The sequence below is a fragment of the Spea bombifrons genome, chromosome 6, assembly GCF_027358695.1.
Source record: "Spea bombifrons isolate aSpeBom1 chromosome 6, aSpeBom1.2.pri, whole genome shotgun sequence".
NCBI lineage: Eukaryota > Metazoa > Chordata > Amphibia > Anura > Pelobatidae > Spea > Spea bombifrons.
Genome location: NC_071092.1, coordinates 1,357,525 through 1,374,448, shown reverse-complemented (window position 1 = coordinate 1,374,448; position 16,924 = coordinate 1,357,525). Strand labels below are relative to the sequence as shown.

General features: G+C 40.2%; 1 protein-coding gene across 1 annotated transcript in view; it reads right to left on the bottom strand.

Moving 5' to 3' along the window:
• Positions 1-328: 328 nt before the first annotated feature.
• CACNA2D3 (calcium voltage-gated channel auxiliary subunit alpha2delta 3) overlaps positions 329-16,924 on the bottom strand; it is a 197,770-nt gene continuing 181,174 nt past the window's right edge. The window contains exons 33-39 of the mRNA XM_053470058.1: positions 14,403-14,478; positions 14,112-14,164; positions 12,299-12,354; positions 11,600-11,711; positions 2,935-3,047; positions 1,139-1,221; positions 329-758 (exon numbers count right to left, since the gene is read on the bottom strand). Of these exons, the coding sequence (XP_053326033.1) occupies positions 666-758; positions 1,139-1,221; positions 2,935-3,047; positions 11,600-11,711; positions 12,299-12,354; positions 14,112-14,164; positions 14,403-14,478 (586 nt within the window). The 3' untranslated portion in view covers positions 329-665. The remainder of the gene's footprint in view (positions 759-1,138; positions 1,222-2,934; positions 3,048-11,599; positions 11,712-12,298; positions 12,355-14,111; positions 14,165-14,402; positions 14,479-16,924) is intronic.

The window sequence follows — 16,924 nt, the reverse complement described above, 5'->3', positions numbered from 1 at the left end:
CAGTATGGGGCTTCCTAACCCCCCCCTGCTGGGATCATATATAAGACTTCCTATTGGTGCTTTTGCTCCCGGTATGTTATGGCTGATATCCCTGCTTGAATGCAGGTGACTCAATTAAGTGTATGTTTGAATAATGACTAGTCAAGGTTTCCATGACGACCAACCGGTATCAGAGCCATCTGGCAAGTCGCTACATCGAATCTTCACGATGGGCTACTAAAGGGTTAATATTTCAGAGTCTCAGGGGCCGTTCATTTAGAAAGTTCCCAGCCCGTCGCCGTGACGCCTGTAGGAACGGAGTGAATGAAACGAATTGGCGGCAGCAGAATTGTGATTTTAATATACTTTATTTATAAAGTACACCATTTTAAAGTATTGGATGGGCTGAAGCAGAGCATGATGATCGCCGGCGCCTGTCGTCCAGGGTATGATGGGAAGTGATTTAGTGAATTGAGAATTCACGTCTGCATGAGCTTCTCAGGGGGGCGTAATAGTCTTGTGTTCTTTCAATATATCTTTAAGAGTTTTTTTTTTCTCCCCCCAACAGTTTTAAAGTCATGAAATGCTGATGTTTTGACTTAATTTCTGTTCTTCTTTACGGCACCAACAGTCCCGAGTCACAGTTTCTCCGTGTGTCGCATGCCGCGTCTTCGTCTCCCTCAAGGTCACCTTGAGATGTACATCATTAGAAGAGATAGCAGCATCGTTAAAGGCTGAGAACTAAGGCCAAATGCTCCGCCACATTCTCTTGCGTTCTCCTAAAAAAAAAAAAAAAAACAGAATAAACACAGAATTTCCCGGCAGATCGGCCCCATTCGGCCCCCGTCTAGTCACCCGTTTCTCCTGCTGTAAAGATTCAAACCCTAATCAAGTCGTTGGTCTCGTCTTAGATTCAGGAGCCGTATGTCTATCCCATGCATGTTTAATACCCTCACTGTATTACCCTCTACCACCTCTGCTGGGAGGCTGCTCCACTTATCCACTTGACTGCCTAATATTTTGTTAAAAAGGAGGTAGAAACCCCCTGTAGTTTTCCTTTAACAGCTCTGTCTGCTTGATTACTGTTCCTAATTTTGTATAGAATCCTACATATTGTATAATAGTTTTTTTTAGGGCATTAAGATGAAGAAACGGTTACCTCGGGATGAAATCCATGACAGGATTCTGGCCGTCTGCGGATCTTCTGCGATTTTAAACGTTCACATTTGAGGGATTCGTTATGTACAGAGGAGTTAAGGCAGAAATCACTGAATACGGATACTTTGTTATCTTACTTCAGAAGTCGATGGATTTGTTTAAATGAAACATTAATAACTCTTCATTTCCTGATCTTACATGAAAGATGCCCGCTTGTGACATCATCAGGGATATAAAGCAACCGATTCTAGCAAATGAAAAAATCCTAGAAAAGCAGGGAAAAAAATCCAACAAATTCAAAGAATATTGTACCGGATTCCTTTACCCATCTTACTGCTCATCGACAGCCATTGGTGTCCGGAAAACATTAATCCAGGAGAAGACGGCCAAAGATGAATAGGATACAGAGTTACACAAGTTATCTGAACTTCAGAGGTTTCTACCTGATTCCATCGTTACAAGAGACCTCTAAAGTCCTTAAATAACTTTGTATCCTTTTCAGTGATTGCCCAATAACTGGCAGCATTGGTGCCGACCTCGACGGAAGACTCCAGAATCACCTTTTCAAACAGATACTCATCAAGAGTCTACATGAAGAATGTCAACACCTGTGATGTGATCCAGAGAAATGATACAAAGTACCATGAAAGATGATTGTGTCATAGTCAGGTGTGTGGTTTAACCTTATGAGGGTCACAGGGGAGAAGTAGCAAGTTCCAAAGACTTAAATATGGACTACATAGCATCAGGTGAGGTCTTCGCCACCGACCAAGCCCAGAGGAAGCTCAAGCACTAACGTCCTCCAACTCCGGAGCATTTATTGCTTAATCCCACCGTAGGAAGATTGAACAAACCCAGAGCAATAATAGCTCCCGATGAATGCTTCCTTCTGTACTTAACCTCTTTTAACCTTGTTGATGATTATGTTGCCAGTCGAAACTGTGGTTTTGTGGTGTTGACACCTGTCGAACCAAATAAGTTCACCGACTCAATGAAAATGAACAGCTGTCGGATAAACGTGGCCCCTGCACAGCCTGTTCTTCTGGAAGACCAAAGAAAAAAACGATCTGCCCACCGTCGGTTGATTTCCTTAGATCCAGATAACGACAGATACGTTAGATGTAATCGGCTTCTCATCACGTCAAGGAAGATACTCACCGCTCTGTCACTAGCGAGTGTACAATAAACAGGCGGGGAATGATGTCATACGGCCTTAGGCTGAGGTCTAGATCCACGAAGGAGATGTCTCTCCAGAGAGAAGAATGACTGGAGTTCACCAGCTGGGAAGAGCTCCACGTATTAAACGTTTAGAGACCCCTTCGACGAACCAGAAGACCTCCCCACCGCTTCTTCTATGATCTAGATTTCTTGTAACAAATTACATTCATTTTGGAAATTCAGACTTAATTAAATATAACTTAATTATTAATTAATTAATTTCTAAATGACCCCTACTGAAAATGTTTAAATGTATCCTTTTTGTATCATTTACTAAGAAGCTCCAAGGTATTCCAACGCGGTGACTTTAAGGAGGCGTTATTTCGAAATAAGACTGAAGGAACTGATTATAGGTTTTAGTTATTATAGATAAACGCATATCGTGGAATAATTTCTTAGCGAGGATATCGGCTGCAACCCGGAGCCCAAAATGCTAATTATTATATTTCCGCAGTTTATTAAGCAATGCCCCCCCCTCCCCCCGAAGCGAGGAGCTGTGAGGGTCTTTAAATTCTCGGACGTTGGGTTTGATCTGATTGTAGCTTCTGAGGCTTCTGCTACATTTATAATAAAGGATATAGCGAATTTCGATGGGTGCCATAGTAATGGGGGCGACGGAGCTGCAGCTGCACACATTGTCCACCACGACCATGAAGAGGTTGCTACTCGGAATTTGCTGGATCACAAAAGATCTGAAAAAAAACAAAAAAAATGTCAATCTACAAAAAAGCTGTTTTGCGTATGTTTTTAAAAATAACGTATGTGACGTGTATGTATTTAATGGGTCAAATTCTAAGAGGGTAGAAAGCCGCCATTTTTATGGAAAAGGTTATGACATCACTGAGCGGATATTCACAGTCTCCACAAAACCTTTTCGGGAATGAGGGTTCCCTCTTGCTTTTTGGTTCTGTTAAAAGTATCAGCAGATGTTACCTTCCAGAAAAAACATTTCCGCAATTACCATACCATAAGTACATGATACGGTATAGAATGAACCGATACATCTTTTTAGCTGGTTAATAAATAAACAATAATCTGTAGGAAAAAAATAAAATTGGGGTAAATTTACCCAAATATACATAACGAGAAAAATACCAAATGGGTTTCAAAAACCAATAGTTATTTTGTGACATCAAATGACAAAAATCTCCGTAACCTGACTTAATGTGTTACATATTAGGAATCACAGAGAATCATGGGAATTGTAGTCCAGTAGGGTTCGGAGACGCAGGTTGGCGACCCCCCCCTCACTTGTATAATTAATACATTCAGCCCTGGCAGCTGCAGCTTTAGCGCTTTCTCTCTCGCCCTTTTCCGAAGGAAGTTCTATTTTGTTTCAAAGTTGACTTCAAGCCAAGTAAAAAAAAAAAGATTAAAAAAAAAAACGTGCAAATGCTTTCCTCCGAACGAGCGGCGCGGGAAAGCGAACCTCGGCTTCTTGTTTAAATTGAGATAACTCCGATATTATCTTTTCAAAGTCAACACTTCATCAGAAACAAATTACAAAGCAAACAAACAGCGACTTCGTCCAGTAGCCGGCACAAAAAAATAAAAAAATAGAAAAACCGAAAAAAATTCACCGCGCGTTCTTTTGGGCGAAATTACGGGAAATCTTAATTTAACGTCTTTGAGCGAGTGGAAGATGAAACGTTTTTTAAAAGGTTTAGGAATCTTCTTTCTACCCCGAGACGTCTCTAATAAGTCAGCTAGGTGGCTGCGCGTGTTTTTTTTCCGCATTTATGGCACAATGAGAGGAACTGTAGTTTATAAATGTACAAAAAGTGTAAACGGGGGAGCAGCCGAGCTGACATCATACGGCTGTAACACGTGTGGTTTTGCGGATTTCTGTGTGGGTGAAAGGAGGCCGTTTCAAGGAAAGAGAAAAATTCCTTAAAGAGAAAAAAAAAGGTCAATTTTCATAAACTAGTGTACCCCACAGCGTTATAAATAAATCAGTAATTTACAAAAAAAATAAAAAAATAATAAAAATCAGTATATTAAGCCAAAATGTGAAATAAACCAGTCCTTCTCTTAGACGTATTTGTTGTGCACGAAAATCTATTTATATCACAGGAGATATAATAATTGAATACGTCTTTTGTGTTTTAGGCTTTTTTTTTGTTTATTAATTAGACTCGTCTATAAAACCGATTGAAAAAAAAATAGTAATTAATTGTTACTAAAATAAAAGGATTTTATGGGCATTCAATTTTTACTAAAACGTGGCATTTTTTTTAAAAGAAATATATATATAATACGGACGTGTAAATTATTAATTCTGTCCCCCCCACCCCATAAAATTTAGGGAAAGTAAATTTTTTATATATTTTTTTAACGCGCTCCTAAAAGCGTGGAAACAGAGCGATATTGCTGCAGATTCCAAACACGAGTACGTGACCTTCAATAGCTTAGCTGTTATAGTTTTGGCTTTGTGCAAACATGGTCCCTGGTGCCAAACCATGTGGTGTTTTTCTACTGTAGGCGCATGTCCACGAGGGCCTAGCGGAGACCAACAAATTCATATTATATTAACCTAAGCTTGGATACGCCGGAACCCCGAGTCCCCTGGGAAGAAACCAGACTCTGCTTCTAAGCTTGGATCACGCCGCAATGTTAGAAGCTTTATAATTATACTTTATTATTTTAATGTCTGCGTTCAACTCAATTGTACATTATTTTTATTATATTTTTTATATTTTTTTTTTGTTGGCGCTTTCTTCTTTTAGCCAGGACACGCTGCGGCAGGACAATGAGCGCACTACCACCTCTTCCACTCATTTTCCATGAGCGCTAACAAGTTTTAACGCGGCCCTTGTTCATTTTGGTTCAATAATATAATCTGGGAAGGGAACTGGCAAACTTAACCGGCCGCTCTTCCAAAATCAGTAGAAGCTGAAAAAAAAAAACGACCATAATTCCCTGGGTAGATTTTTTTTTTCTATTCATAATGCATGCGCAGGGAACCGCTGTACACTACTGTTTAAAGTCTATGGAACCGCTGGTGAGCCATAATTGCTAAAATTACATAGGGGCGTAAAACTGCACAAATATACAAATTGATAGAAGTGGATGACAGGGTCTGGGATATCCAGGACTCTCTGGGGATTATTGAAAGAGCGGAGAAAATCTGCTAGAAATCTAAGCGCGGTTCTAACGTAGCTGGAGGACGGGGAGCGAACGTAGGAATGGGACAATATCGGGGGAACGAGGTCAAGGATTTCGTCTCAGGAGAATCTGGCAGACTTGGTGTGAAGATTGGCAGAAAATCTTCTTTTCGTTAACCTACCTAAAATAGGAACATTTTACATCGAATACTGGGGTTAAAAAGTATAAAAGGAGCGGCAATTAAAATAATTGTAAAATGGCGGCTGGATCAGGGACAGAATGCTTAAAATAATTAGCAATTAGCAGATTGCGGAAATTATTTAATTTTTTTTTTTTTTTAAGACTATGGTTTACCGCGGTTTAAGAATCAGAGTCATAGAAATCCTCGGAGGACTTAAAGCTTGGAGGCGTTGGAGCAGAGGTGGCAGGGTAGGGATGAGTAACCCTAGAAAATCAATGTCATGACCACCATATTCTCCTAAACCTGTGAGGAAATCCTTAGAGCGGTAACCATTGGCGGCTGTGTTGGCTACCATTTGGATGCATGGAATACAAGATGGATGGGACTGGACAAGACTAACCGTATATTGTACCCTCACCAGCCCTGGCCTAGGTCGAGGGCAGCAGGTCCTGGGTTGGCTGTCCCTATCCTGGGAAACGGACTACTGGGCTCCACTGTATATTCATTCTTCTTCAGTATGTCGGACCCCAGTCCCAATAATTTCATGTCCCAACACTCCGCATACCCAGCAAGAGTAAGAGATCAAGATACCTTCCATGGGGTAGCAGGAAGCAACTGAGGACACCGCAGAGACCCCCAATATACACCATTGACCCTTTAAGACATTCAAGGCTGGTCAAGGTTGTCTTTATGGAAAAAGAAATGTTATTTATTAACGGAGACGTCGTAGACATTGAGTTTTATCAGAAAGGCTTCCTCTTATGCTGCTTGTAGGTAAACAAGATGGCTGACCCCGGATTCTTACATGGCTCAATAACAACGGTGTTCAAGAAGAATCAAGCATCTTTCCGCTCATTTAGTTCACATTTTTTAACTTTCATGATGAAAGCAAATCATCAAAACACTGGACGTATTCTAAAAAAAAAAGTAAGTTTCAGCGCCAGGGTATTTTGTTACAAAATATGAAGAAATATTTGAAACGATGTCTTTTACATTTTGAATTGCATTCTAGTGTCTTGAATCGGCTACACGGCCAGCCACCGGTGCCAGGCTTAGAATTAACAGGAACGCATTCATTCATGGAGCCGTATTTAACCATCTGTAGAAAAATAATCTCCGCTTGAAAATTTTAATAAGCTAATATGATTTTGGAAACAACGGCGACTTTCTCTTTCTAAGGCACTTCAAAAACCTGGTCAGTGACACCGTCAAAGCCAAAGCGCGTCTCCTCTAATACAGTCAGGGTTTTCACCGGCGTTGGCAATTAGGGCTGTGGGAGAACTGGAGTTTTGCCCAAAAAGCAAATTTGGCTCGTGCTGTCAGCCTCGCGTGTTTGCTAATGCAAGCTGAGTGCGACACGAAGATCGGCTTCAATTTCACGTCCAGACTACACAGGCTTACATTAACGAGGGACGGCAGATAGTGCATCGGGAGGAGTAATGAATGAGACTACAAGGTCCCCTTGTGTTAGACCCACGAAAAACAAGTTTAAATCATCACATTCCTTTAAACGAGTTACTTTTTAAGACTCGCAGAGCATCCAAAATGTAGTTGACCCAAAAGCCCACAACGTTGGCCTCTTATGTAGAAGAACTAGACGGAAACTCCGTTGCATGGAGGTAAGAGGGCATTAGATGTTGGCAGAAGGATTTGGCAGCTGTTACCTTTGGCCAGACCCAAAATAAGTGAATTTATCAGCGTCGGGGACACCGATAATTAGTTTGTAGAAAGCTCTGGGCGAGAAATAAAGCAAGGCAATGCTGAAGACCTGGTCAGAGTCAGGGAAGCACTTAGGGGAGCCCTAAGACACAACAGGAAGTTAACAAAACAAAATGGCTTCCTCTGGTCTGTTGAAGAAATCTGCCCCCGTTCCTGGTCCAGCGAACACACTGTTTTTATATAATAAGAGATATGTTTATGTGAATATTTCAATATTCTCCATCATGTTCCAAAAAAACATATTTTATTTGCCGTTTTCTTTTACATCAGACCTCCCCTTCCTTCTCATTCTTCACGTTCGATGAGATGAAGGATATCAGCTGTTCCATAAATGTTTCCTCCATCCGTGGAGCCAACAACTCAAGACAAGAAGACGCATCGGCTACCGACAAGCCGTGATCTATTGGAGCTGAAGATTTTACGGAATGCAGTATTGATGAATAACACTTGGAGCTGAAGTCTCACAGAAATACCTCGGCTGGGCTTTTTACTTCAGTCTCGCGGAGAGAGAAGATATTTATTGTTGCCGTGTGAATAGAAGTTGTGTTTTGTGCTTCTCTTCACATATAGTAATAGTAGCATTTTCCGTCTTTTTCTTTGCCTTTGAGGACGGTGGGGTTCTTTTCAGAATAGTCGTTATTATTTATCACTTTGCGCTAATAAGGAGAGAGTCGGACTCTTCCTCAGACTTCGGAGAGATAACGAAGACTTTAGGGAAGAAGAGAATAGGGGACATGGAAGGATTTGTGGCCTAGCAGAGCCCTATGGCACCTACCTTCTCCATAAACCAAGTATCCCCACCCCACGTCGCCGCTGATAAAGGATATGATGTTATTAATTATTTAAGCCAAGTTTATGGCGACGTCATTTCACACACCAAGCATTTTTTTAGTCTGAAAACTATTCTTCCTGTCCAAGTTGCCAGCCTTAATTATTTAAATGCCGTTTGCCTAGAGAGCTAATTCCCATCGCAGACGAATAATGAAACTTATATTACACGACAAAAGGAAAATATCACCGAGGCCGGCCGAGCCTTTGAATGTAACGACGTTTTTATGTTAATTGATCTCATTTTACGTTCTGTCAGCGTAATGAGACTGTACAGCATGTCTGATTGCACCATGCGGCCAAAAAGTCTGCCGGATCACGGACCGCATTCAGTGATAAATTTACGCATTCCGGACACCGGCTCTTTTACATTCCATGTGTTTTATTGCGGCCAATTAGAAAGCAGCTGTCTTATAAAAAGACCTAAAACCTGCAAAAATATAATATTTCGGCCAAACCAATCACATAAAATTTTTTGAAAAATCAGGAGTCTACGAGTAGTGAAGCCCGGATCATTTGTGCTCCTTTGGTGACAATCCTTCCAACTTCTCCCAAAAGACTCCTTATCATACTGCCTGATGGAAACAATAGAATGCCTCAGTCTTAGCCAGGCACTCTGACTAATGAAAGTCTATGGAGGAAGGGACTTCATTAGCATCGCCATAAAGCATCAGCTCAGTGTGGTGTTTGAGATGGGAAAGTCACCCAAAATATCACATGACTGACAGCAACGGCGGCTCCAGGTCTGCAGATAAAGGGAGTTTATTGGAACAAAAAGAGATAAAACCAGACATTACTGTATACAGCGCGGGGGGTTATATTACTGTATACAGCGCTGGGGGTTATATTACTGTATACAGCGCTGGGGGTTATATTACTGTATACAGTGCTGGGGGTTATATTACTGTATACAGCGCGGGGGGTTATATTACTGTATACAGCGCTGGGGGTTATATTACTGTATACAGTGCTGGGGGTTATATTACTGTATACAGTGCTGGGGGGTTATATTACTGTATACAGCGCTGGGGGTTATATTACTGTATACAGCGCTGGGGGTTATATTACTGTATACAGCGCTGGGGGTTATATTACTGTATACAGTGCTGGGGGGTTATATTATTGTATACAGCGCTGGGGGTTATATTACTGTATACAGTGCTGGGGGGTTATATTACTGTATACAGCGCTGGGGGTTATATTACTGTATACAGTGCTGGGGGGTTATATTACTGTATACAGCGCTGGGGGTTATATTACTGTATACAGTGCTGGGGGGTTATATTACTGTATACAGCGCTGGGGGTTATATTACAGTATACAGCGCTGGGGGTTATATTACTGTATACAGCGCTGGGGGTTATATTTCTGTATACAGCACTGGGGGTTATATTACTGTATACAGCTCTGGGGGGTTATTACTGTATACAGCACTGGGGGGTTATATTACTGTATACAGCGCTGGGGGTTATATTACTGTATACAGTGCTGGGGGTTATATTACTGTATACAGCGCTGGGGGGTTATATTACTGTATACAGTGCTGGGGGTTATATTACTGTATACAGCGCTGGGGGTTATATTACTGTATACAGTGCTGGGGGTTATATTACTGTATACAGCGCTGGGGGGTTATATTACTGTATACAGTGCTGGGGGTTATATTACTGTATACAGCGCTGGGGGTTATATTACTGTATACAGTGCTGGGGGGTTATATTACTGTATACAGCGCTGGGGGGTTATATTACTGTATACAGCGCTGGGGGTTATATTACTGTATACAGCGCTGGGGGTTATATTACTGTATACAGCGCTGGGGTTATATTACTGTATACAGCGCTGGGGGGTTATATTACTGTATACAGCGCTGGGGTTATATTACTGTATACAGTGCTGGGGGGGTTATATTACTGTATACAGGGCTGGGGGTTATTACTGTATACAGCACTTTTTTCCCATGGGGCTTTTCACAATAAAAGCTGTTTTTTTTCTACATTTTTTTACGTCTTGATGTATTTGGGTTGAAAGCTCGTTATTTATTAATAGGACCGGTCGATAATTCTTCATTAGCCACGGCCTGTGGGCTGCCCAACATTCTGAAATTTGAATTTGTCTGCAGGTTTTTGTGCTGATTAATGCTGCAACTTCCCCCTGGCACCTAAAGGGTTAAAGACGGATATGATTGCGAAGAAATGGCTTTGTTCATCTTACGGGAATTAAACATATAAAAGTATTTTTCCGGTGCTCCGTGGAGCTCCGTGGATCGGAGCGGAATGTGTCGGCTCACCCGGAGGGGGCGCGAGGTTTTGTGGTTGCCTAAAATAGAGCCGCATCGGGGCCTGGAATCTATAATCTGGCGTTTGAACGTTCTGCGCGCGTTTGGCGAGGTAGAAAACGTCTCTATCGCAAAGAACAAGCGGCTCCGTTTATTTCAGGACGTTTCGTGGATGAAACGCGTTTCTGTTTATCTGAAAGACAATACGGCGATTGTTACAGGCCGTCCCGGGAGTTTGAGCGATCATTGTGTTCCCGTTAGAGGTTTATCGGGGGGGGGCGGGGGGGGCGGTATAGTTTATGGCTTCCTGCTGGAATATTTGCAAATAATGGACGCCTTGAAGCGAGTTTGGTTGCGCTCTGAAAGACACAAATGTTTTCTTTACAAATAAAAAAAGATCTTAGTCCCCCTTAAATGCTATAATTTGCACTTGACTCCGTTTCCAACGACTCGCAGACCAAATGCTGAGTGGTTACTTTGGAAAGAGATTCTGTGACCTAAAATTACCCTAAAAAGCCAAGGTTTTAAATCTGTTCTGTTTATTCTGAATCAGGGATTTATTTCCAGGCCTGGAAGAGATTCTCAGAAATCATTATTATTATTATTATTTGTTTTTATTATTATTATTATTATTGTTTTATATATATATATATAGCGCCATCATATTCCGCAGCTTTGGCTTTAAGTGTAAAAAGGCTTTGGCCTTAAATGTAAAAATCGAATGTTTATTAGACTTTTTTTTTTTGCACTTGCTGTAAAGAACGCTTCCTGTGCATCATGTGATACAACAGGAAGTGATGAGTGATGCGTGAATGCTTCTTCCTGTCTGATGGAAAATATTCATATAGTACACATCCAGCGCTTATTCACTAAACAGTGAGTTACATTAAAGCGTTTTATATTATTGAACTATAATTCATAGATCATATGTTTCAGCTCATTTGTAACAAATTCCATGGATTCCGTGTTAGTTCAGGCGTCGGATCTTAACTCACAACTTTGATATTCTTATTGCTGCCTAAACTATATCTTCATTCTAACCTGTTCAGAAATTAACTAGTTATGTGCCATACAATTTTTACAGGAGTTTATCAGACCCTTCCACGCCTTAACCCCTCATACTTGGTGCTTACTTGGTACAATCATCACAAGCTATGGTGCCTGTGGTCTCTTTTATTGTGCGCTCGGATACAAACGCTGGATACTCTGTATCACACGGCTCCAGGGTCTGTTTCAGTCTTTGTGCTGCAAGAGAACGGAGAGAAGATCTCTCTAAGACTTTCTAAAGATTAACCTACAAATGTGATGTTTCAGTGAATAGAAACTTAATAGTTAAATATGTATTTTCTGGGTTTCGCCCCCAGGTGACCGCTTTAGGGTACTGCAGCTTCATTTGCGTGATCGAAACATTAAAGCAATACTTAAAAACAAGTGCTTTAGCAGAAATCTAGGGTTCTGAGGGCCTTGGGATGCCATAACAGTCACTCATCAATTATCTTTAATCAATTTATTGCGCAGATCTGTTCCTCCCTGGGTGATATAATAGCATTTTTGTAGATTTATAGAATAATATTCTGAAGAATTAAATGACATCATTTTTAAGAAATATCTCCATTCACCATAATTTAAAAAAATATTCTACATCCACAGCGCCGATGCTGTTACAAAGTATCAAGGAGGCAGAGTTACTTTGGCCTTTTCTAAAATACGTTGGAATAAAAGATTTAATTATTGGAAAATGACCAAATTATAATTATTACAAATAAACGGTAAATAGACTGCAATAAGTCATTTAGTTTAGTATCCAATTAAGTTGTAGGGAAATCTCTTACCTTTTACAGAATGCCCTGAATTCCACCAACTGCATAGATTAAATTCTACAAGAAATCTGAAAAAAAAAATGTTTAGAATGACTCCCCCAATTCATCCAACATTGATGAAAACACACGCTTGGCACCAAAAATACACAACGTAGATTTTATGGTTTTAGGTTAATTCTAAATATTAATAACAAGCTCAATGTGGATCTAAACGAAACGGTGGCAATGCAGCCATTCTGCAAAAGTAATGCTCTATCTGCGCTGGCCGCGTTATTTGTTAGAAGCCGAGAATTTGGTGGGACCGGCAGTCATATAACGGAGAGAAAAGTATTCACCAAGAGACCACAGTTCTCTAGAATACAATTTTGCCTGTTTTTCTAAAATGATTATTATTAGTTATTTTTAGCACAGCTCACAATGGATTGATAAGGATCCATGGGCGCTGGTCTACTTAATATGGTGTAGGGCCAAAGGTCTAAGGTCTCGCTGTGCCAGTCGCTGTGTTGTGGACTTGTTTTTCATTAGTTTGACAAGAACTCAGATGGATAGATTGTTTCTGGCCAAGACACGAGACCTCATATCAAATAGTCTCCACGAACAGTCTGGGTTCCCAACGTCTTCTTATATCAGCCGTTCACATATGATTAGCCTTCGCTACCCGAACACTGAAGCCTTATACATGTTTTGAGTAGATAAAGAATTGGGGAAAATATTAAATAAGACATTCTATAGAAATTCAATCTCTGAACTTGGCGTTGGTGCTCCTATAATTTGTAAGAGCTGATAGAAAAATGATATGCAGTGGGAATAGATTATATTTAAGAACCATGAAACCCAGTTTGTATGGCAGCGCGGAACGGGGTCAGATTATTGCAAGATGTTTGGAAGACGTAGACTTCCCATCCAATGGTCAAAGGCATTGCCGATTTCACGTACTTTCTGAGCTAAAGCAACCTATTTTGGGGACGTAAATTCACCATTCCAATGCTATTAAAACACAGAAAATTATCAATTTCATTTTTCAGAGCTCCCTTTTCCAGAAAACGAATATCTGATTCTTATTGTTTCTCAAAAAAAAACATAATATGAATACGATACCCAAATATCTAATGTTCAACAAAGAGTTAATGCATGATTTGCGTGTTTGATCAACACCTGAGCAGTAGACGTGGTTCTGGTTTAAAATTACCCATTTTAAGGAACACAAAATCACATAGTAAAGAAATGACTCACGGAGATGATAGAAGCCCACCCAGGCTGACAAAAACTGGCATTCATTACCCATCAGACAAACAACCTCAATAAATATATATTGCTTTCTATATTATCTCTAGGCAGGTCAAGACTCCAAGGCTTAAAGAGCCATTCCAGCTTTAATGTCTCCCTCGTAAGACATCCTATTGTCAGATCTCCTGCGTTATAGGGCTGTGAAAAGTTCCTCATATCCAAAAAATGGCCAGAAATCGGGTTTTTCTACCCGGTAGTTTCCGCCTCTGTAACCACGCTTGTAATGTTTGAAATGTATTCCATGTGACCGCTTGTGATGTCCACATCCGCTTTTACGTCTTTGTTCCCAACAGAGTTATCATGGAAGACTAACCAGATACTAGACGTTTGCACACGGACCAAAAACTGATTCAGACAGAATTTTTGTTAGTTTTGTGGTCCATTGGAAGCAGAGATGGGGAAGCAAAGAAAACATTCTAAGGGTTCTCCATCATTTCCATTGGGGCTCCCTCTTCCTTTTCAGACATTCGTATGAATTAACTCCATTTACTAATAATCAGTGGGATCCGAAAAGACATGATATTTAGGTTATACTTACAAGATCAGCTCTGTCATTATCCATTTCACTGCAGCGAAAAATGCGTTATATGGCTGAAAATCAAAGAGAAATGCTTTATACTCCTTTAATAAATATTAAGATTTTAAAGTTCAGTAATATTTTGTATGTGAACAATATTTAGGACCCATCAATCAACCAAATTCATAAGCAAACAAAAAACTTTTCAAAAAAATCATGTGAATAATGAGCTACTCGAGATACACAACGTAAAAAACAAGGCTACGCAGTTGGTGATCATTTAGCCACGGATTGTCCGCTAATTATACTCACATCCAATAGACTATGGGCACTGTCGCTGCTCTCTTTATTAGTCCGACACATGGCTTGGTAATCATACAGCGTAATCCTACACAGAGGAAACAAAATCCAACTTTACAGCAGAAATAAATAGAAAAATAAAAACAGAGAATATATTTCTTGCACCCAAATCCAACCAAATAGTGACATAAATAAATAAATAAATAAATAAATATATAAATACTGAAATTAAAATTCTGTTTAATACATGAAATTGTTAACCAGAGCAGCAGTCAGCTAATGAATGAGTCTTCAGTGAAGGATTTGTGAATGAGTTCATCTGGGAATGGATTTGAATGAAAGTAAGCGAGTTCTTAAGACGTCCCTAATTGTCTGAAAATCGTCGATACGCTATTTAATTTCTATAAAAATCTTAAGCTGAGTCAACAGATTTGGTGAGTGGGACACCGGCCAAATGTTCGCAGTTGATGTACAACGGACATCGAGTCGGAGAGTAACCCAACACCCGGTCCCCTAATTGTGTCTTTACTGGGACAACTTGATCCCAACTCGTTCTTTGTGCATAAAAATAAACGGAAGGGAAGTAAGAGAGCCGAGCAGTTGTCTCCTTCTCAGATTATTGCTACTATGTGCCACATGTGACTTGGATTCCAGTAGTTCAGAGGTTAAATCCATCCAGCCCTGTTGGATATTTTGATACAAGGAGTCTGAAGAGAAATGCGTGAGGTTCTTGCATCCCGCGTTACGCTCTTATTGCGATACATCGTATCCGCTGTCTGCACCATTTCTGCATGTTCTGGAAACGCAAATTTGCTTGTTGTGCAGAAACTTTATTGCTACAAAATAAAACACATTTACATTCCATTCCATTTATAGATCCCCAACGGCTTCTGTTCCTCTGCTACAAAAGGGGAGTGAAAACTAACATTAAAAATATATAAAATGGACAATAAATAACGTGCGTTAAGACAGGAGGAGAAGGGGGGCCCTGCTCTCCTAATATAATCTAACATTTCATTCTTAAAGCTTTTGTTACGTGATGACGTCACCTCTTCCAACTCTAAAAATCTACCATAATAATTTTAAACCTAAATTTAAAAAAATATTATTTAAAAAAAAAAAGCTTAAATATAAGTTAGATAATTAACATTTTAGATAAAACGTATCCCTTCCACTGATAGATGTCCTAGCCGCTATTTAATATTTTATTTGTCTTCTGTCAATAGACTTTGTGTTTAGGAAATAAATAAATCCAGTATATGTCGCTTTAACGGAGAAAACTGAAATCGCTGCAATAGCATCAAAAAACTATAATTTTGTTATATTTTAATGATGGTTCTGCGGCATCCCGGCTCATTTCCTGTTGATTGTAGCCGATGAACGTTATAATTGACGGTTTTTCTTTCAGAACTAAATATAAAACCATTAATGGAGTTTCAGCCCATGGCGGCGCACCCAGAGTGCCGCTTTGCGTTGTAATCATCGCCGCTGGCCTTTTAGCGGTTAATGATATGTTTGGGGGGAAAAAAGTAAAACGCTTGCTTTCTTCAGCCACGCAGAATCATAAACAAGAAACTTTTCATTCTATATATATTTATAAATGATGACCTTATCATGATTGTAGGGTAAGCGATTAACCCTTCCCACCTCCTTCCAAAATGATAGTAAAAAGGGGACCAGTATAAGCATCATCAGGTTATAGGAGGGGGCAGCGTTCCCACGCCCCCCCCCCATTATATAGCTTAGACCAAAATAAAGAAAATTGAGAATTTTTAGCCATTGTAGGCAAATTGGCGTCCAGAGGCATTAGGATGTTTAGCAGCAAAAAGCTGATTTTTTAGAAATCCTCTCCAATCCTCGTTCTGATTTGTTGCCGACTCGAGATAATCTTCCATCTACCCCAAATATTATTGATTTCTCTTGCGGTATTAACCTTTGCCCGGGCTGCTGGAAAGTTAAGCCTCTCTTTGTATATAGAAGCACTTCGGCGGATGCCCCCCGGGATTTCCTTGCTTCAGTCTCACAGCCCGACCTCTTGTTCCACCGAAATCTCCCTCTTTGCGCCGTTATGGAATAATTATCTTTGAGTGGCTGAGTCTCGGTTTATGTTCTGAGATGTTTACAATGTTTACATATAAAGCCAAGATCGCTTGCGTTCATTAAAGCCATAATACTCCGCGTTAAGAAGCGCCACGTCAGTTTTACTCTAAAAGGGGTAAAAAAAAATAGCAGATTTCGCTGTCACCCAGCTGTGAAAACACCAAAAAGTTTAGCGGCAGAATTCTAATTATCACAGAAATCTTTAGGGTTCCTTCGAATTGATTTAGTTACATAACGGAATTCTGTGTAACGTTTTTTCGCTTTTATAAATAGAATTCAGGATATGAATATTAATTAGATCTTTTTAGACATTTGGGGGGGACAATGTTTTTCGTGCTCATCAGAGCTCAAACGATGTTGCCAGAGCAGGATGTGGCCGGTGCCGAGGAAAATGTCTTCCCCCTGAAAATATTCACTCATCATTACCTTGTTGT